The sequence below is a fragment of the Typopeltis vanoorti genome, chromosome 5 (assembly GCF_054136105.1).
Source record: "Typopeltis vanoorti isolate ZY-2024b chromosome 5, IOZ_Tvanoo_1.0, whole genome shotgun sequence".
In the NCBI taxonomy this organism is placed as follows: Eukaryota; Metazoa; Arthropoda; class Arachnida; order Uropygi; family Thelyphonidae; genus Typopeltis; species Typopeltis vanoorti.
Window position 1 is genome coordinate 55,551,159 of NC_143553.1, and position 21,033 is coordinate 55,572,191.

The window sequence follows — 21,033 nt, forward strand, 5'->3', positions numbered from 1 at the left end:
CATGGATTGATTAAGAATAAGTTAAGTCAGAAACCATGCTTTAAAACTAAGCATAGAACTTTTTTAAGTTACTTCATGAACCTAAATATATCACATGTCCAATGTATGATTCAAACACACATCCCAGTAATTAGAAAGCAGATAGATGATCCACTTAGCCAATCAAAGAGGCAAATACAGTATTTTATTTTCCATTATGATCATAAATTTATTCCACAACTAGTTAACTGTAAATCCTATTAAATGAAATGAAGGAAATAATACACATATGTTTAGTTAACAGGAAAATAATTACAGTCTGATAACAGCATAGGCTTGTTTTGGATTTTGTTACTCCATAAATATTATTTCAGACTGGTTGGCTGAATAGTAGTGTATCCGCTCTCCAGCCAAAACACTGCAGGTTTGAATCCCATCATGGGTATGGATGTTTGTGATTGTCTGTGAAAATACTAGGTGGTGGTGGACAGTAGATGATGATGTTGGTGTAGTTGGTGGTGAGTGGTGGAGACAGAGTTGTAGAGCAGGTGCCCTCCCCTGATGAGTCTTTGGACTCCTTATAGGTGTTGTAATAATAATAATTATATCTGTTATGTTGTTTCATCATTATCGTTCGTAATTAGGTTCCTTTTTTAATTTGTAATTTGATTTCCTTGCTAGTTCTTACTTTCTTCTTTTTATCACCACCAGTTTTCCCCCCTTTCAAGTAACTACAATGTTTTTAGATTCCTACTCGAGTAAAAACAACTAAAGAAATTATAACAAATATATTAAAAAAAAAAATAATAATAATAAAAAATGTAGATATTGCATATACCCTAAAAACAGTCTTAATGAAATGACAAATTTTAATAATTTTAATGCAGTGGACATTTACCATAATTTACCACATACCATAATTTTTTTTTTTTTTTGTGGAACACATTTAAAAAATTAAAGAATACACAATAAAAAAATCATTGAACAATAAAAATGGAATTATGACGGAGGTTTCAATAACCATCTTGATCTAATATACTTTTCTCATATAGAACTATTATATGTATTTACTAGCTATTTAAAAAATAGCAATTCTCTAAGCAATTTTGGATAGCAGCATATGAAAAATATGTTGTTTATATGCAAACTGTTTATTAACATATGGTTTAAAAATACGAACGCAGCAGACAAATTTTTATTGAAAATAAAAAAGGAAAGTGTCCATTCCACTGATATCAATGAAATTTACAACTTTACATATGAGAGAGAGAGAGAGCACTCACTAATTGTTATTTTGAAGTTTTACAAATGAAATCTATGATAACTCTCAAACAATCCATATATCTTTGGCTTTTATAGTTCTATAGCCAAGATTTATGAACTGTAAGTTTCTTTCTCACACATTTCAGATGTGTGAGAAAGAAAGCCAATTGGAAAAATTTTGTGTAATATGTAGCTACCTGCATTTGTTCATAATAACTTCCAATCTAATGACACTCACCTTTTTTCTCTGTTATAAGATACAATGTGAATGTCATCTGTTGTATTTTGAACAAATGCAACACTCAGTAAATTAACCAATTAATCAAACGTTATATTCTATCTTGCTGAAACCTCGTTTTTATCACACCATGATATACTATTATTTTCAATATAAAATATTTTAAAATCTATATCCACTGCTTTTAACCTTTATTTATAATTATCGCTTCCTTTAAAAGTTTCACAGTTTCATTTTCTTTCTTTTATTGTCATCATTCTCATTGTTTTGATGAGCATCATGAAGTCTGACAAATTTATTTTTCAAAGAATTCTAATGAATGATACTTTTCATAAAAGTCGTGTTTCAAAATTTATAGTAAAAGCAGATGCTCACTACAGTGAACTTATAGGAACCAGAGAAACATGAAATGCAGTCTGCTATAGTGAAAACAGACTGCTGACTAATTTTCAAGTAAATAAATAACCAAGAATGTATTAGCATTCATTTGGATGACCAGTGCCATAACTAGCTTTTCATGGCCCTGTGCAAGATTTGATTTTTGCTATGTAGTTCTAAAGAGACCTGGATACTGAACGAACAAGGATGGGCTCGTAATTTGGGATTTAGCTCAAATTGTATTCTTATTAGCTTAAACCAACACAAAAATGATGGTACTACATGACAGAATTTCATGCTGGCTATTTCCAATCCTCTGTACACCAGAGTGTACAGAGGATTGGAAATTGGAAGTGATCACCATTTAGTCTTGAGCAGGATAAAAGTGAATTGCATATTGAAAAGAAGAACACGAAAGAAAGTTTTGAAGCAAATAAAAGTTGAGCAGCTCTCAGATGTGAAATACAAAAATACTAAAATACAAAAACATGATTGAAGAAAAAACGAGAGTTTGAGAAGATTAGGAGCACGAACAGATGGCATCAATGGCATCAGTTAAACAAGGCCCTTGTTGTTTTCGCCAGGAAACCAGGGCAAACAGCAAAAAGTCAGCTACTGGAACAAATCTGAAAACAAACCCCAACTCAACATCACCAGAGTTAAAGATCGGTACTATCAACGTAAGAAGCCTGAATGGCAAAGAAATGGAGCTAGCTGAGGAATTGGATAAGTACCAGATCGACATAATAGGGGTGACTGAAACAAAAAAGACAAAAACTGGTGATATCTTTTTGAGCAATAAATGCAAAATGTTATATTCGGGCAATGACAATCCAGGAAAAGAAGGAGTAGCCATAATATTCAACACTAAATACGAGACTAATCTTCTTGAATGGCAGGCAGTCTCAAGTAGAGTGATGTGGACAATTTATCAGAATGGGGAACTGGACAATGAAACTTATTTGTGCCTATGGTCCCACAGAGGATGCTACTAAGGTAGAAGTGGAGGAATTTTTTGAGGCTTTAGAGAAAGCAACTGACACAATGAAAAAGGAAAATTGGAGAAAAGAGCAAAGCTAATAATAATGGCAAATACCTGCCAGATTTCTGCTCATGGCATGGACTGGTTATTACTAACAAAATGTTTAAATGCAAAAATGTGCACAAATGAGCACATGGAGAGAAGAGGCAAGGAATAAGAAATGTCTCATTGACTATGTTATTATTGATAGCAATGTTTTCTCACTAGTGCAGGACACCAGAGTGTACAGAGGATTGGAAATTGGAAGTGATCACCATTTAGTCTTGAGCAGGATAAAAGTGAATTGCATATTGAAAAGAAGAACACGAAAGAAAGTTTTGAAGCAAATAAAAGTTGAGCAGCTCTCAGATGTGAAATACAAAAATACTAAAATACAAAAACATGATTGAAGAAAAAACGAGAGTTTGAGAAGATTAGGAGCACGAACAGATGGCATCAATGGCAATATCATATTAAAAACAAGGATATTAGGAAAGAACTTGACATTGTCAACATTCAGGAATTCGTTAGCAGAGCTAATCTCATGTGGGTCACTTAAACAGAATGGGAGAGGAAAGATTAGCAAAACAAGTGTTCTCTGCCAGGTTGGCAGGAAAAAGACCCAGAGAAAGACCAAGATAGAGATGGATTGATACAGTAAAAAGGCCTCAGAAGATAGAAATATAAGTTCTGATAATGTTGGAGTCTTGATAGGTAACAGACTGATTTGGAGGAAAATTGTAGATAGGAAGTTAGTATTGAGGTAATTTTTGATGTAGTACTATCATATCCTGTACACCCCCATGAGGGTATATATCAGGAATTGAATGATGATGATGTTTTAAAGAGATGCAAAAATATGGATTCCTTCAGCATTTTCCCCATATTTTTAAAATATGTTTAGTTGGTGTAATCTTAAAAATAAAAAATTAGCTTTCCTAGAAGATTTTAAATGCAGGTTGCAAAATTACTAAGAAAACCAATTTTTTCTCAATATTCTCATTTTCTCTATAAGCAATTTCAATATGACTGTCTTTACTAGGACTGTTCATTTAACTTGAAGTAAATTACAGATTAAGTTTCATTTTTTCTATCCTAATAAACAAGTTTAGCACATGGCCTCATGTCTGATTCAATGTTTAATCCAAATTTGTTTTTTAAGTTCTTCCACTTTTCTCCAATGATATTTGTTAAATAAGAGTCTATACTTCATAGTAAAAGCTGTTCAAACTGAATTCTTTTTAACACATTCACATCAGGATGATCAACACACTCTCACTGTCAACCTTACTTGGTAGGATGAGAGAAAACACTGGCCAGCAGAAATTTCATGATTGTATTGCAGCAGGCGCAGCACAAGTCATGACAGTTCTTTGATTGTAACCAAATCTGAGTGGATGGGGGAGGGGGAATAATATGTTGGTTTTATGATATATTAGAAATCAACAATAAAGGAATGCAATATTTTTTAGTACATTTGAATTACTAAATGGTATAAATATGTGAACCATCATTAATAAGCCATTTGAGAATGGGAAATATAAATGAGGGAAAGAACAGGTGTGAATATAAATGCTTTCATTACTAGCAAACAAATTATTAATAATTAACATTTGTGATATGTGTGTCCTGAAAATTGCTGGGTGGAGTGAATAGCATGTGATCCTATAAATTCTACATATGAATATTTGCATTTATGTTGGCATAACAAACCGAGGAGAAGAGAAAAGAAATTTTTTTGCAAAGTATAAATAACTACAGACGGGCTAATACAATTAATGAGTAATTTTGATCAGGTGATTCATTTAGATATAGCAGGAATGTATGTGGGTTGATTGGAACAGCAAATGATCTTGTAAAATTTGCTGAGTTTGTTACATGTATATTTATTTCTATTCAGTTATATATTGCATACTTTTCTAAGAATTCTCTTTCATTTAATGAGGATTGCTATACTTTTTACACAGTAATAGGATATAAAAATAATTTCTGATCATTATCCATCCTTTTGCAAATGCTACATTGATAACATTTTATTTTTTTTATCAACTGTCCTGTCTTATCGATAATAGCTCTCTCACATATACTAGCATTTTGTTGTAGATCTTATAAAGCAAAGAAGTATTCAGAAACAGATAAATTTTTACTATGTCTATTGTTTCCAAAAACTGGAATAAAAATGTTCCTATACTCTGAAATGCATTCCAACCTCAAGAGGTGCTATACTGCAGAAGCAAGAAAAACAAGTTTTACAGTCTTTGTTCAGCAACAATTATGGTAATTAGTCACAACTGAAATGACAGTTCATAAATAAAAATACTTCCACAGATGCTTTCTGTCAATTCAAATTGATATATTTCTCTTGTTTTCGAGTGACCTGTGGCAGATAAAACCCAGTACAAGTTTATTGCTACTTGGCTTTAAATATTTCAGAAAATGACAACGTATACTAAAATATTAATCAAAAAACTTTCATTATTACCTTCCTATATTTTGGCAATGTTACATTGCCATCTTCTGGGAACACAAAACTATGATATGTGCATGCAGGCACTAACAACGAGCAAGTGAAGCTGAAGAAGGCAACTGAAGTTGGTTGTAGAGTCCTAAAGATGCCCCCAGCAGGCTAAATTGGATTGGCTGTTGGGCTGATATTTTAAGGATGCAAACTTCCCAAAGTTCTGGCAATTTCATGCATCCAAATTTGTTGAGGTTTGGGAAGTTTTTTAGAGCTGAGGCTGATTCCAGGAATAATCTTTCATACTTATATTTGCTGCAGTGTAGTAAAGTGGCTTTCTTCCAGCGTATTCTGTGGTGGGCAGCTAGTGCATGGTCAGTAAGGCCTGAGTGGCTGTATTGGTGAAACTAGATGAAGTCTTCGTGTTCGGATATCCTGATATTAGCTGTCCTGTTTACAACTGCAAGGGACCTGGCATACTCCAGGTAGGTCTAGGGGAAGTGGCTGGTGTCTTTGGTGGAGCAAATAAGGGATGCCAATTTCTTATATGGTTTGTAACAGATAGTCAGGTCATTTTTTTAGGCTTTTTGTTAGCTTTTTAGACGTGCCCCAGATATAAGGAATGGCGATAGACTTAGTGTAATCTCTGTTAAGAGGGGGGGGGGGGGGTAACTGGTTTTAATATTTTCTGGATTTTTTGGGGGTTGTAGCCATTGGCTATGAAGGTGTTAAGGATATGGTTAAGTTCAATAGTTAGGGCACTGTTATTTGAATAGGGTTTTTATAATCCCATATTGTTTTGAGGGGAAAGGTATGTTGCTAGTGAAGGTGTCTATTGGTTTTTAAAACCATGTATAACCAATGTATAAGTTTATCTACAAGAATTGTAGATAAACTTATACCACTTATGTTAAAATGCTCCTTGTTGACTACCTTTTAAAGATTTCTTTTCCTAGCAAAAAAATCTAGGTTTTGCTTGCCAACAGAAGAAATATATGTTCTCTATATATAGGGAAACAGGAGGGTGTTAAAACAGGTGGCTTGCAAAAACCGGCTACAATCGAGTGATAAGTTCCAGAATGCTAGTAACCATGGTGAGCACTATTACTGTACAAAAAATATTTGGGTTTCCACAGAAGAGAAGTAGCACAGAAGCCGAACATCACAATAACAAACAAGGTGGCTCGCAGATAGTGGTCTCACATTGGGTGATGAAATTCATCTACTACCTAAAGACAATCACATATATGCATGTCCATGGCAGGATTTGAATCCACAGCTTGTTGTTTGCCAAGCAGATATGTTAACCACTTGGCCAACCAGGAGTATACAACAGGTATAATGATAGTTCAACATTTAATATTTAATGAGAAATTTATCACCAGAATTAGTAATTGAACAGTATCTTGAAGTACCTTGTGTTAATATTATTACATCAGCTGCTTAAAAACTTTAGCAATAAATAAGGTAGTTTAATAACAAATTCATCTCAGGTGACAAAAACCAATGAAATTATTGTATTATATATGGACAACAATATTTACCTGTCTTTGAGAATCATTGAAATATGCAGGAACAGTAACAACAGCATTTTTGACAGAATGGCCCAGGTAATTTTCTGAAATATAAATAATCTGAGTTTTAAAAATAATTAAGTTTTAATTTTAATTAAATTAATAACAGATAACAAATACGCCTTCTGGTATACATCTTCTTTAAAAAGGTCATATATTACTTATTTTCTTCATGTTAGTAAAAATTATATAAAACAGACAGTGTGATCTAAAGTTTTCAGAATATGTGTTTATTATTATTATCTCAGACCTCCAGGGAGTCAAGAACTCATTGAAGGAAGCTATACATCACCCAAACCAGTAATCATACCGTCCCTTAAATTCATTCAGACTAGATGCACTCATTAGCTCTAAAGGCAAGCTATTCCACTCACTGCTCTGAGAGAGAAAAACCTAGCTCTTACCCTTTCTTGACCGCAAACAGGAAATTTTAATTATATTTCTATATAATGAAAAATTTCCGGAATGCTTAAGGGTGAAAGCTGTATAACTGAGAGAAGACCTCCATGTAGCCTTTAAAGGAATACGGAAAATGGACCAGGGTGTTCATTCAGTATCCAGATATATATACCTAACAGGGTGCACAATATCTATCTGGATGCTGAACAAATGAAGACCTGCTGGCAATTTGGGATATAGCCAGCTAAACTGCATTCTTATTGGCTTAAACCACAATATAAAATGATGGCACAACATGACAGAATTTCATGCTGGGTGCGACATCGCCCGGTTAAACAGGTCAATGTTGTTTTGCCAGGGAACCAGGGCAAAGAGCAAAAAAGTCAGCTACTGGAACAACCTCAACTCAACATCACCAAAATCTCACTATCAACATAACAAGCCTCAATGGCAAAGAAATCAAACAAGCAGAAGATATGAATAAGTACAAAATCGACATAATAGGAGTGACTGAAACAAAAAAGGCAAAATCTGGTGAGATTTTTCTGAGTGATAAATACAAAATGTTATATTCAGACAATGAAAATCAAGGAAAAGAAAGAGGAGCCATAATATTCAACACTAAATACGAGGCTAATCTTCTTGAATGGCAGGCAGTCTTAAGTAGAGTGATGTGGACAAATATCAGAATGGGGAACTGGACAATGAATTTATTTGTGCCTATGGTCGTACAGAAGATTCTACTATGGTAGAAATGGAGGAATTCTCTGAGGCTTTAGAGAAAACAAATGACACAATGAAAAAGGAAAAGTTGGTCCTAGTTGGGGATATAAATAGCAGAACGAAATGATTGTCAAATATACAAAAATATTTTGGGAAAATTTGGAGAAAAGAACAAAGCTAATGGCAAATACCTGTTGGATTTCTGCTCAGGACTTGGACTGGTTAATACTAACACAATGTTCCAACATAAAAATGTGCACAAATTCACATGGAGAGAAGAGCAAAGGAATAAGAACAGTCTCATTGACTATGTTATTGTTGATTTTTTAACGATATTTGTGGCATAATGATTAGAAATATATACACGTTAGCACAAGAATAATATTTAATTTGCCAAATATTTCGGTCTGAATATTACAGACCATCTTTAGTGGCTACATAGGAATAGTTTTAAAAATCAAAGTGGAATACGAACAATTGATCATTCATATATAGAACACGCCGCGTGATGTCATATCGCTAAGTATTAGAAGAGTAAACGTTAAAAAAAAAAAAAAATATATATATATATATATATAATAATTACTGTGTTATCCTAATTAGACTTTTCCAAATTTTTGATATAGATATACAGTCATTAAGATTCAAGTTAGGACGTTGAAGTAAGGCCTCTACACTTTCTTTAAATAAACGTTCAAATTTGTAGCGACATCTGTGTAGGAGGAGAGTCTTGGACCAAAGGATGTTGTGGTTTGTTTCTAATCCATGCTGAGGCCAATCCAGATTTCTCAAGATCTTGAATTGATGACTGATGCTCTTGAATTCTTTTTTCTATGGACCGTCCAGTTTGTCCTAAGTAAGAAAGATTACAATTACAAGGAACTTGATATACACCAGGTATAACGCTCAACCTTGATATACACAAGGTTGAGCGTTTATCTTTAGATGAAGGAAACTGGGTGGATAATTTGTTAACAGGTGTATAAGTGGCTGTTAGGTCATATTTCTTTAGAATTCTCGAAATTGGTTCTGAAATCCCAAAAATGTAAGGAATTGGAACTCAATGTATTGAATCTTGATTGTTCTGGGTTGGTTTGTAAGAATCGAAAAGATGTTGAGTACTCTTTTCGGAGAAGCGATTTAGTTTCATGTGATGTTTGATAGTTGAAGGTTCCTTTACAGTTAGTTTTTGCTCGTCGGATTAAACATTTTGTGCCTCCTGTTTTTTTGACAAGGGTGATGAGCAGATTCTTTGAGAATATAACGACCTGTGAAAGTTGGTTTTCTGTAAACTGTTGTTGTAAGAATACCAGAAGATGAACGGATGAGAAGGACATCTAAAAAGGATAACTTGTTGTCTTTTTCGATTTCCATGGTAAACTTTATACGAGGATGTAAGGAATTGATACTGCTTAAAAAGGAAGGTAAGGAGTCTCTGTCGTGAGGCCATATAGCAAAGATGTCGTCTATATATCTAACCCAAAAGGATGGTTGAGGGAACATAGATGAGAACAGGACATCTTCTAGATGTTCTAAATAAAAGTTTGCAAGAGCAGGAGAGAGAGTGAGTGGACTTCCCATGGCTGTTCCTTCCACTTGGTTGTAAAATTTATTTTGACATAAGAAATATCCAGAGTGCATCATGAAATCAAATAGTTTTATATCTTGTGGGAAGATGTCAGCTAGTAATTCCAAAGTCTCTTTGAGAGTTTGAGAGGTGCATATGTATATAAAGATTCTATTTCAAAGGCAACCATAAGATCTGTAGGTTGTAAGGAAGTTTTTTAATTTATTTAAGAAATCAGAAGTTTTTCAAAAAAGAGGATGAGTTGCCAATGTGTGACTTCAATAAAGAAAGAATTCTAAAGAAATATGACCCTAACAGCCACTTATAAACCTATTAACAAATTATCCACTCAGTTTCCTTCATTTCAAGATAAACGCTCAACCTTGTTTCTACCTGGTGTGTATCAAGTTCCTTGTAATTGTAATCTTTCTTACTTTGGACTGGACATTCCATAGAAAAATGAATTCAAGAGCATCAGTCATCAATTCAACACAAGAAACTTGAGAAATCTGGATTAGCTCAGAATGGATTAGAAACAAACCACAACATCCTTTGGACCTAGACTCTCCTCCCACACAGATGTCGCTACAAATTTGAATGTTTATTTAAAGAAAGTATAGAGGCCTTACTTCAACGTCCTAACTTGAATCTTAATGACTGTATATCTATATCAAAAATTTAGGAAAGTTTAATCAGGATAACACATTAATTATTATATATATATATATATATTTTTTTTTAATGTTTACTCTTCTAATATTCAGTGATATGACATCACGCGGAACGTTCTATGTATGAATGATCAATTGTTCGTATTCCACTTTGATTTTTAAAACTATTCCTATGTAGCCACTGAAGATGGTCTGTAATATTCAAACCGAAATATTTGGCAAATTAAACATTATTCTTGTGCTAATGTGTATATATTTCTAATTATGTTATTGTTGATAGCAATATTTTCTCACTGGTCCAGGACACTACACTGTACAGAGGATATGAAATTGGAAGTGATCACCATTTAGTCTTGAGCAGAATAAAATTGAATTTCATATCGAAAAGAATAACATCTAAGAAAGTATTAAAGTGAATAAAAGTTCAGCAGCTCTCAGATATGAACTGTAGATTAAAATACATAAAACATTATTCAAAAAAACAAAAAAATTAAAGAGCTTGAGAACAGGAACCAAACCTTGGAGATTCAGTGGCAAATCCTGAAGAAAACCCTGATTGATTCAGTAAGAAAGGCATGTTGTCAGGTTGTCTGTAAGGATAAAGAAATCAGAACTCCATGGTAGACACAGGAAGTTAAAGAGGCAGTGAAGGAAAAGAAGAAAGCATATCAAAAGGTCTTGGCAAATAAGTCAGCTTGTGCTCTTAGAGAATACAGAGATAAATGTAAGAAAGCTAAACACTGTAAAACTAGCTAAACAAAAGTCATGGGAAGACTTCGGTAAGAACATGGAAAATATCAAGAAGGTGGCAAAATATTGTGGAGGGTGTTGAAAAAGCTCAAACATGCTGTCCTGTAAAAGGAATTAGAGATGATAAAGGTGACATAAAAACTGGAGAAAAAGATATACTTGATGTATGGAGTAATTATTTTGAAAAACTGCTAAGTGAAACATCAATGAAAGCACAGTAGTAAAAAACACTCAACAGACAAGCAATCAGGAATATATATCCATACTTGAATATATCCATACATAATAGAAAAAGGCATCAAAAGCCTGAAATGTGGAAATTCAGCTGGATTAGGTGATATTTGACCAGAAATGCTCAAGTATAGAAGTATAAAATTCCTACAGTGGCTGCACTGCACAGTTCAGAAGGCATGGACAGAACGACAAATTCCAGATGATTGGAGAAGAGCTCTCATAGTACCCATATATAAAAAGAGAAATAAAACTGAATGTGAGAATTAGAGGTATTACCCTGCCGAGTGTTCCTGGTAAGATTTATGCAAGTATACTTGAGAAATGGTTGAGAAGGACTGTGTAAGCGAAATTTGGTCAGCATAAGTTCGATTCAGGCTAAATAGAGGCTGTTGGGATCAGATTTTCACTGTATGACATAATAGTTGGAAAATTGTGGGAAAATAACAAAAGATCTGTATTTAAGTGCTGTAGATCTAGAAAAGGCATATGACAAGGTGCCAAGAGAAAAGCTATTCAAAACACTACAGTTATATGGTGTCAATGAGACATTACATCAAGCAATACTTAGTCTTTATCTGAGTTGTAAGTCAGCAGGTAGAAATGAAGTACAGAAAATAGTATGATGTTAAATCTGGAATCAAAGGATGTACATTATATCCTCTGTTATTCATTATCTATATGGTGGACCACATTATGAAAGAAAGCGGTATTAAACCTGATATCAAAATTGAAGATGTTAATCTTGGCTCTTTACTCTAGGCAGGCAGATGATATTATACTTTTAAATAAATCCAGTACAAATCTACAAGATTTCCTGACTAAATTGAATAACAGTTGTACACCAATCCCTCAATTTTAATGCACTTAATGTGTTCTTTAAAACAGACGCATTAATCGAAAATGCACTAATCGAATATAATAACCTATGGGAAAAGGCATAATTCGTTCCTCAAATTTCTTTTTTGACCCTTAATTTTTTTAATAAAAGAATTAGGATATGTCTCAGGGTCTAGTTAAAGGAAATCCATGACAATAAAACATATTCAAAATATAAATTTATTATTCTGCTTCTTAACAAAGAATTGAGCTAACATAGTTTTGCAAGCATTCTGTTTCTTTTTTTTCATACAACTGACAGTATGTCGCTATTGCCTCTAATGCAGATTTTACTGGTTCTCTCTTCACCAGGGTCAATCTCTAAGCATTGCTGCTTAAAAACTTTGATTGTACGAAAAATATTTTCAAATTGTTTCTGTGAAACCTCTTTGAACTTGTCAGTGATTAAATTTTCTTCATATTCTTCAGGATCTTCCTGCTGTGCATCTAAATTTAGCAGATCGGAATCACTCAACTTCTTAAAATGAGATTTAATTAATTTAGATTCATTTGAAAAGCCTCTAAAATGATTTGCACAATGTGGAAGAATGTGCATCCAAACCAGCTTGCATATGCTAGCAGTAATTTCATAGATTTTGCAACTTTATAACCTGGCTGAGATTTCTATGATTTGGTTAGAAAAGTCTTGGAAGGCATTCGCTTCCAAAAAAAGGCCTGTTTCATTGACATTAAGTATTTGTTGATCACAATAGTCCCTCTTCTTACACAATTTTCTTGAAAATCTCTGGATATCTCCTTATCTGCAATTGCAGCTTCGCCTGCCTGCGATTAGAACATTATGTAGGCTATTTTTCTTTTTGAAAGGCTCAAATCACCCAGCACAATGATGGAAAAGAAGAAATGTTCTTCTTTTCCATCACTGATAGCCCTTTCTTTTTTTTAAGTTACAAAGGAACAATGCTTTTGATTTAATAAGGCCAGTGTTAAGCAGGATCCATTTTTGGTTACAATCTTTGATCCATGTAAAAAGACATCTCTAATTCAATCATTATAATACTTTGATTTCGAGAGCATGCATGATGAACTTGAAGCAGCCTTATCTTTCTCTTTGTATTCAGCAGTTGATTCACCCATTTTTGTGTTCTTGTCCTATCTTTGCTCTGGACTCGCCGTGTTCATTTTTCTTTATTATTTCAAGTTTTTCTTCAAATCAGATTATTTTTCGAATCATTTTCACACTTCTATTTTTTGCTCACTAATTCTTTTACTCATGATTAAAGGTTAGGAAAATAATTTTAAAAAAAAAAAGGAAAACAATTGCACGAGATATGATCAGCAAAATGCTATGTAAAGCAAACGACATCAATGTTAGCGGTAAATTTGGAACATAGTGTACATGGAAATAGTGTAGTATGCCATTAAAAAATAACTTTGTAAAATGTTTCAAATCGGTAACTAATTTATTTCATCCTTGAGTGATTTTTTAAAATAGTTAGCCATAAAAAATGTATAATCGAAAATTTTTAAAATCTGTAACATTTATTTTTAATATGTATGTAGGCACACTAATCGAATTTTAGAGGCTAACTAATCGAATTTGTGTATCGAAAAAAGTGACGTACTAATCGAAAACGCATTAATCAAGGGATTGCTGTAATAAATTTGGCATGAAAATCAAAATTAACAAGACAAAGACAATGAAAATAGGTAGAAACATTGAAAATATCAACTACATTGTGAGTGCAGAACCAATAAAACAAGTAAAACATTTCAGTTACTTATTATGATTTTTAGTGAAGATGGTAAATTAAATATTGAAATAGACAACAGAATCAACAAAGCTAGTATGGAAGGAAATTAATATGGATTAAGAGAGAATTAGTTAATACACTAAATTAGCTGTATACAAGACAAACTAATTTTAACTTATGGATCTGAGAGCTGGTTTAGAAAAACATTTGACCAAAGACTAGAGACCGCAGATATTATTGTCCTGAGAAAGATTTGGGGCGTGAACCCTAATAAGAACCTAAAATAAGATGGCTTCAATGGCAATATCATATTAAAAACGAGGATATTAGGAAAGAACTTGCATTGTCAGCATCCAGGAATGCATTAGCAGAGCTAATCTCAGGTGGTATGGTCACTTAAACAGAATGGGCGAGGAAAGATTGGCAAAACAAGTGTTCTCTGCCAGGTTGGCAGGAAAATGACCCAGATGAAGATCAAGATATAGGTGGATTGATACAGTACAAAGTGCCTTAGATGACAGAAATATAAGATCTGATAATGTTGGAGTTTTGCAGGTAACAGATTGATTTAGAGGAAAATTGAAGACAGGAAGTTAGTAATGATGTAAGTTCTTCATGTAGTACTATCATATCCTGTACATCCCTTGAGGGTATACATGCCAGGAATTTGATGATGAAAATCTATCATATGATATCCTATAATACTCATTCAGAAGTTTATAGACATTTATCACATCAACGCTCTTTCTTATGTTAACCAGTCTGTAATCCACAATACATGCAATCTGTCCTCAATCTAAATATCCCATAATACTGATATCATTTTTTAAATTCTTCATTATACTCTTTCCACAGCTTTTTTTTATCCCCATGGAACCTGGGAGACCATATCTGCACGCAATATGTCCACAAGCAGTCTTATCATCATTAAAATACTTAAGGAAATGAACAACGTAGTTAAGGATATAAATTAAATTATATTTTAATAAATATTTTTCGATATTTCGGCAACGTCACGTTGCCATCTTCTAAAGGAACTTACAAAAAAAGGCATGTGCACGTAGGCACTACAAACACGGTAACTGGGAATGAAGAGATGAAGCTATTGTTCTCCTAAAAGTCCTGATGGTGTCCTCTAGCGGGCTAAATAGGTGTTCTTGGCCGTTGAGCTGAAGGTCTGCTGATGTAAGCCTCTGAAATTTGGGGCAGTCGCATACAACCAAATTTGTTGAGGTTTGGAGAATTTCTTAGGGCTGAGGCTGATTCCATAAACAGTCTTTCGAATTTGTATTTGCTACGGTGTATTACTTTCGAATTTTTTCATCTGTCCTTCCAAATCTTGCTACCAATACCGTAATCAACCTTTCTTCAGTCACCCTAAAGCAATCAACACGCTATCACTTGGCCACAACTTTGCCATTGCTCCCAAAAAAATACCTAGTGAGGATATTATGATCCAGATCGAACACGGAATCCGCCACCTTCCACATCAAGTCGCCAACAGTGTAAGACTGGATGTAGCTTGTGTCCTTTCCAAAGCAATCCCACCAAAAACCAACATATCCAACAAGGAATATAAAGCTCTACAGGAAATGAAGAATAATAAAGAAATAGTTATCACTAAAGCGGATAAGGGAAATGCAACTGTAGTCCTTAACCAAAAGGACTACACAGGTAAGCTGAATGCTCTTCTATTAGATCGGGCTACTTACTTCCCCATCAATCACAATCCCACCAACTCTCAAATTAGAAAACTTCACAGGCTCCTTAAGAGAGTTGCTTCTTGGCCTGTAGAAGTTACCAACAGAGTAAAGGCATTTAACTCTATACCCCCCCCCCGGATTTACGGACTCCCAAAAATACATAAAGAAAATGTGCCATTACGTCCCATAGTGGATGGCATTGATTCCCCCACATACAAATTAACTAAACATTTGGCCAAAGACCTCACACACTATACTGGCAACACACCATCACACACAAAAAACTCAGCCCATTTCAAAGCCAGTATAGAAAACCTTACACTCCAACACACTGACATAATGGTCAGCATTGACGTCTACTCTTTATTCACAAATGTCCCACTCAAGGAAACTTTAGAGCTAATCCAAGCTAAATTTTCTCCCGATATCCCAGCCTTATTTCAGTTCACAATGAACTCAGGCTACTTCGTTTGGCAGGGAAAATTCTACAAACAAATAGAGGGGACAGCCATGGGTCACCACTCTCCCCACCCTTGGCCAATTTCTTTATGGAGACCTTTGAAGAAAAAGCCTTAGCCTCTGCCCCACAAAAACCAACCATATGGCTTTGCTACGTTGATGTTGTTTGCTATTTGGCCACATGGCTCTGAAACACTTCTCTCCTTCTTAACACACTTAAATAACCAACACCCCAGAATCAAATTCACCCTGGAAAAAGAGGAAAAAAACAACCTCCCTTTCCTAGACACACTAGTCACCCACCAGCCTAATGGAACCTTGGTTTTCTCAGTTTACAGAAAACCCACCCATACAGGCAGATGCATTAACCAACAACCCTCCCCACAACAATATGGAGTAGTGAAAACACTATACAACATGGCCCTAAACACTGAACTAAATCACATCCTCAACACTTTCTCAGCCAATGGCTACCCCCCCCAATAAAGTCCAAAAAATATTAGAACCTACAACCCCCCCCTACAACAAGGATTACTCTAAATCCATCACTATTCCCTACATCCGAGGCACCTCAGAAAAAATTACCCAAATCTTAAAAAAGCATGACCTGACCTCCTGTTACAAACCTTACAGAAAATTGGCATCCCTTATCTGCTCCACTAAAGACCTACCACTTCCCCTAGACCTACCTGGTGTATACCAGGTCCCTTGCAGCTGTAAACTGTCTTACTTTGGTCAAAGGGGCAGGACAGAGAATATAAGAATTTCTGAACAAGGACTACATCCGGTTTCACAAGTACAGCCATTCCGGTCTTGCAGAACATGCTCTGGATACACGCCACAGAACACGGTGGAAGAAAGCTACAGTAATACACTGTAGCAAATACAAATTTCAAAGACTATTTATGGAATCAGCCTCAGCCCTAAGAAATTTTCCAAACCTCAACAAATTTGGTTGTATGCGACTGCCCCAAATTTGGGAGGCTTACATCAGCAGACCTTCAGCCCAACAGCCAAGAACACCTACTTAGCCTGCTAGAGGGCACCATCAGGACTTTTAGGAGAACAATAGCTTCATCTCTTCATTCCCAGTTACTGTGTTTGTAGTGCCTACGTGCACGTGCCTTTTTTTGTAAGTTCCTTTAGAAGATGGCAACGTGACGTTGCCGAAATATCGGAAAATATTTATTAAAGTATAATTTAATTTATATCCTTAACTACGTTGTCATTTCCTTAAGTATTTTAATAATGCATAACCAACGTATAAGCCTGTCTATGAAGCAGTCTTATCAAGGCCTTATAAAGAGGCAAAATGACTTCATTATTCTTATGTTAAGGTTCGCTTCAACATCACAATTATCCCGAGCTTTTCAACTTTTGCTATATGACCTTTGAACTTTAAATTTCTATCCACCATTAAGCAATGTAGCCATCTTAACTACTTGGCTAACCAGGGGTATACAACAGGTATTATGATAGTTCAACACAATATTCAACATTTAATATTTCAAACTAGATGCACTTGTTAGTGTGAAATATTATACTAATTTTCATTTCCCCCCCCCCTTTAATCAAGCAATAAATACTAATCTATTATAATCCATTATGTTATTAATAAACATAATATGAATCATTTGTGTTTCATGTTTAAGTAATTGTTTGTACTGTTTCAAATGAGTGGCCAGAATCATCTAATTCAATAACTTTGTTTTTCAAGCTTGGAATTTGATGCATCAACCAAAAGAGTCCAGTGCATTTGCAAAGAGAAAGAACAAAATGTTCCTGAACAGGTTAAATGCATTTGATTGGTTCAGAAATGTCAAGGCTAGAAGCCTCTCAAAACCCAATGTCATCCTGCACAGTAATTCTCACTCAATCTTAAAGCATTGCACAAAACTGTAGAAGATAATCAGACCAAAATCATTTTAATTTTATGGAATAAGCTATGCCAAAATAAATGCCAGCCCAATTCGCTGAGTCGATATCACACCCACTCTCCAATGAAAAGGTCTAGAGTTTGAATCCCAGTGTGGGCATGGGTGTTTGTAAAAACCTGCTCTAGATGAGTTCCTTGAGTTCATAAAGGCTTTTCTTTTTTAAAAAAATTCACTATAGCAAACTATCCACATTAATAAATTATCTGTGGGAATCCCTATGAATTTGTTATAGCAAGTTGAATGCAATAAAACCAGGACTGCAAAAAACAGTTTATGCCCTTGAGAAGAGACTACAAAGCAAGACTCCCCCCCACCAAAAAAAAATTTCATAAGGTTACAAAACCTGCAACAAACAGTAGTAGGGAGGAGGGTATGGATTGGGTGCAATTTTCATTCTTTTGGAAATTTCAAAATCAGTTTTAGATCTAGAAACAGATACACAAAAATTGAAAGTTTCAATGTATTTATTTTGAAGCTATAATATTATTTGAAGCAGAAAGAGAGGAGAGAAATTTGTAATTAGGACAGTCAAATATTCATGTTTTTTTTATTATTATTTTTTATGAATACCCTCCTTAGTATACTTCTTAGAGAACAATTTAGATAAATTTACAATGAGAAATGCATGTTTACATCCATATAACAAGTATTTCAACGATGAACTTAATGCAAACATTTGGATAGGAAGACTGGAAATAATAATTGAACCAAATGAAGCATAGAAATCTCGAAGATCATTCCACATTCTTCAGGCAGCAAGTCGATACAAATACAGAAGTCAATACTAGGCTGTAATCTACACTGTACAGAAGACAAACAACACCAACAGCACAGGATCACTAGAGAGTAAAAGGTCAACAATGTCCAGAGAGAAGCTAAGTTTATTTGTTAGTTAACTCTTGTTCACTGCTGATCTTGGTATCTCTGTCAACTTGATCAGCAGTTCAACAAAAACTGCTGGGAATGTGAAATCTCCAAGTAAAATTACTTTGCTATTAGAAAAGTTGGAGTGGAGAAAATTAATGTTTCAAGAAAAATAAACAAATAGAGAAAAATGTTCAGAATGGTTGGTCAAAATTAGTAAGCCAAAAGAGGCAACAAATGAACATGAAATAGTGAGGCAAGGATATGTTTAAAAGAAATCTCAGCATACATTATTCACCACTGGACACACATGCTATGGAAAAGTTTGGAGAAACGTGTGCTGTTGCCATTGACATTTCAATCATGTTTGGCATCAAAACCTGCTTTGCAAACTACCTTCCTTCAATCTACCTGTCACCCTCTGTAACTGGACAGCCAGCTTTCTCTCTCTCTCTCTCATGGCATGTCATGGTGGATGGAACCATCTCTTTGAGCTTTGCCATTGCAGGAGTGTCTCAGGCCTCTATTATCTCACCTACCCTCTTTCTTATACATAAATGGCCTACTCTCAAACACTACAAATCTTATCCATAGCTCTGCCGACGATAGATCTCTCCACTCATCCTACTCTGACAAACCATATTAGTTGCTAGATATCTCTTACATCAAGATCTTCGGCGACCAGTGCCTTAAACAATAATCTCCATACCATCCTTCAGTGGGACAAGGATAACCTAGTCAACTTCAATTCTGCCAAAATGACGAAAACGTTTTCTCACAAAAGGGATCTCAGCTCACCTTCCCTCATCCTCAGTAATACACACATCACCAGACAAGATTAACTCTCTCTACTTGGACTGACATTTACTTCCAACCTCTCTTGGCACAAACACATCATATCAATAGCTTCCTTGGCTTCTGAAAAATAGGCATTCTTTTCCACTCAAGAAGCTATTTCATACCCACCAAGATACTAACTATATAAATCCCCAAACTGCTCATTCTTAGTACAATGTATACACATTTGGAGTCGTGCAACTATAACCTCCTTAAAAATTCTTGATGCTGTCCAGAGGAGAACAATTCATTTCATAGATGACCCTTCCCTCACAGGCTCACATCAACCTCTAACTCACAGACACAATACTTCAGATCTGTGTATCTTTTACAGGTACTACCATGGTCACTTCTCCAGTGAATTGGCACACATCATTCCTCCACTTGCTGTTACGCCTGTTAAAATAAGAGCAGTTGTTACCCCATGCCACTTTACAGTATAACTGCAAACTCATCAAACATGCTTCTACTCTTCCTCATTTTTTTCCATCTACCTTTGTCCTCTGGAAGAGCATTCTTCATGATGCGTTTCCCAACAATTTCAACCTACGGCTCTTTAAGAAGAATGTCAACAGATTTCTTCTTTCTCAACCCTCATCTGCACCTTACACATGGCACTAATATGCACGAGATACAAGAACCTATAGGTTTTTGTATCTTGTGTGTGTGGGATAAGTATAAGTTTTTTGTGGATGAATTGATAAAAAGTAGTAAGTATTATTTCCTACAATTTTGTGTATTCGCAGTCGAGTTTTGTCTATCTTATAAGATGAAAGAGCTGAATTTCCAGGAGAGAAAGTCATCCTGCCTCCATATGAAACTGGCTTTCTTTTGGATGAAAAGTCCATATGAAAGTTGTTTTCATCCTATATATAGGATTCAAATACAATTAGATGCCCTTTCCAATCAATGAACATCATTACTACTGACAGCTGTGAAAGCATGTAATCTATATTCATCTGGCAGGGGAATGGGATATGCCTGAGATTAAAGATTATGACAAATGATCTGATGTTGATTAAAGCAAGATTTACTGTAATTATACTGACGATAATAAATAAATAAAAATAAAAATAAACAATAAATGGGGGTGGATGATAAAATATCTTAACATCTCACATTACATGTAGAAAGTATTTTTACCTTGGGTATAATTATGTTAAAGATACCAAGCAATTTTAAACCTGGTTTTACTCCATTTTTCCCAAGTAAGCAAACAGACAAAAATGTCAAGTTTGCACCTGCAAGTGATGCAAGACTAGCTGATCCTACAGGTAGTGCAAGACCAAGGCAACTCATGGTAGAGGTGGAACAAGCTCCGATCACTAATCTTAATATTTACCCTTAATGCCAAAACACATCTCCAAGAAGGGGATGTATGATGTTTTGT

At 34.7% G+C, this 21,033-nt stretch overlaps 1 protein-coding gene across 1 annotated transcript in view; it reads right to left on the minus strand.

Moving 5' to 3' along the window:
- Hsc70-5 (Heat shock protein 70 cognate 5) overlaps positions 1–21,033 on the minus strand; it is a 197,603-nt gene that overhangs the window by 109,186 nt on the left and 67,384 nt on the right. The window contains exon 5 of the mRNA XM_090392437.1: positions 6,882–6,955. Coding sequence (XP_090248563.1) covers positions 6,882–6,955 — 74 coding nt within the window. The remainder of the gene's footprint in view (positions 1–6,881; positions 6,956–21,033) is intronic.